The 489-nt window shown below is 37.4% G+C and overlaps 1 protein-coding gene across 1 annotated transcript in view; it reads left to right on the top strand.

Annotated features, from left to right (window-relative positions):
- LOC119587115 (histidine decarboxylase-like) overlaps positions 1-489 on the top strand; it is a gene marked incomplete in the record, with an annotated part of 81576 nt that overhangs the window by 69679 nt on the left and 11408 nt on the right. The window contains 1 exon segment of the mRNA XM_037935867.1: positions 317-415. Coding sequence (XP_037791795.1) covers positions 317-415 — 99 coding nt within the window.

The following is a 489-nucleotide window of genomic DNA, read 5'->3' as shown; positions in this document are numbered from 1 at the left end:
GAAACAGTCATTTCTGTGCGCTTGTGGTTATATGTGCAAGCAAACCAACACACACGCACATATGCATGCTCATGATTATACGAAATCTTTCTACTGATATCTATAACGACACATAAACTTACCTATAGAGATATGATTGCACATTTTTTTCGTTTTCATCTAACTCAAAGATAATAATCACGTATTTCTCCGACATATTATATATTTCGTCACCACACTAATTACATTAATAATTTCACACCAAAAAATGAAATTGTACATTCTATAATTGCCAGTTGTACGTTTTATCCTTTCTGACTGTAGCCTCACTTTCCAGCACTGGCAAATCGGTTTGAGCAAAAGGTTTCGTGCTCTCAAACTGTGGTTTGTTATCAGGAGCTTCGGTGTCGCTGGTCTTCAGAAACACATACGAGAGGTGAGTCATTCGGAAGAAATGTCCATGAGACAGCGATGGATAGAATAAGACCCTTTTGGTATACTGTTTACTGC

Source organism: Penaeus monodon, chromosome 22 (assembly GCF_015228065.2).
Source record: "Penaeus monodon isolate SGIC_2016 chromosome 22, NSTDA_Pmon_1, whole genome shotgun sequence".
Lineage (NCBI taxonomy): Eukaryota > Metazoa > Arthropoda > Malacostraca > Decapoda > Penaeidae > Penaeus > Penaeus monodon.
The sequence above is the reverse complement of the archived record's forward strand: the minus strand, read 5'-3'. Positions and strand labels throughout refer to the sequence as shown.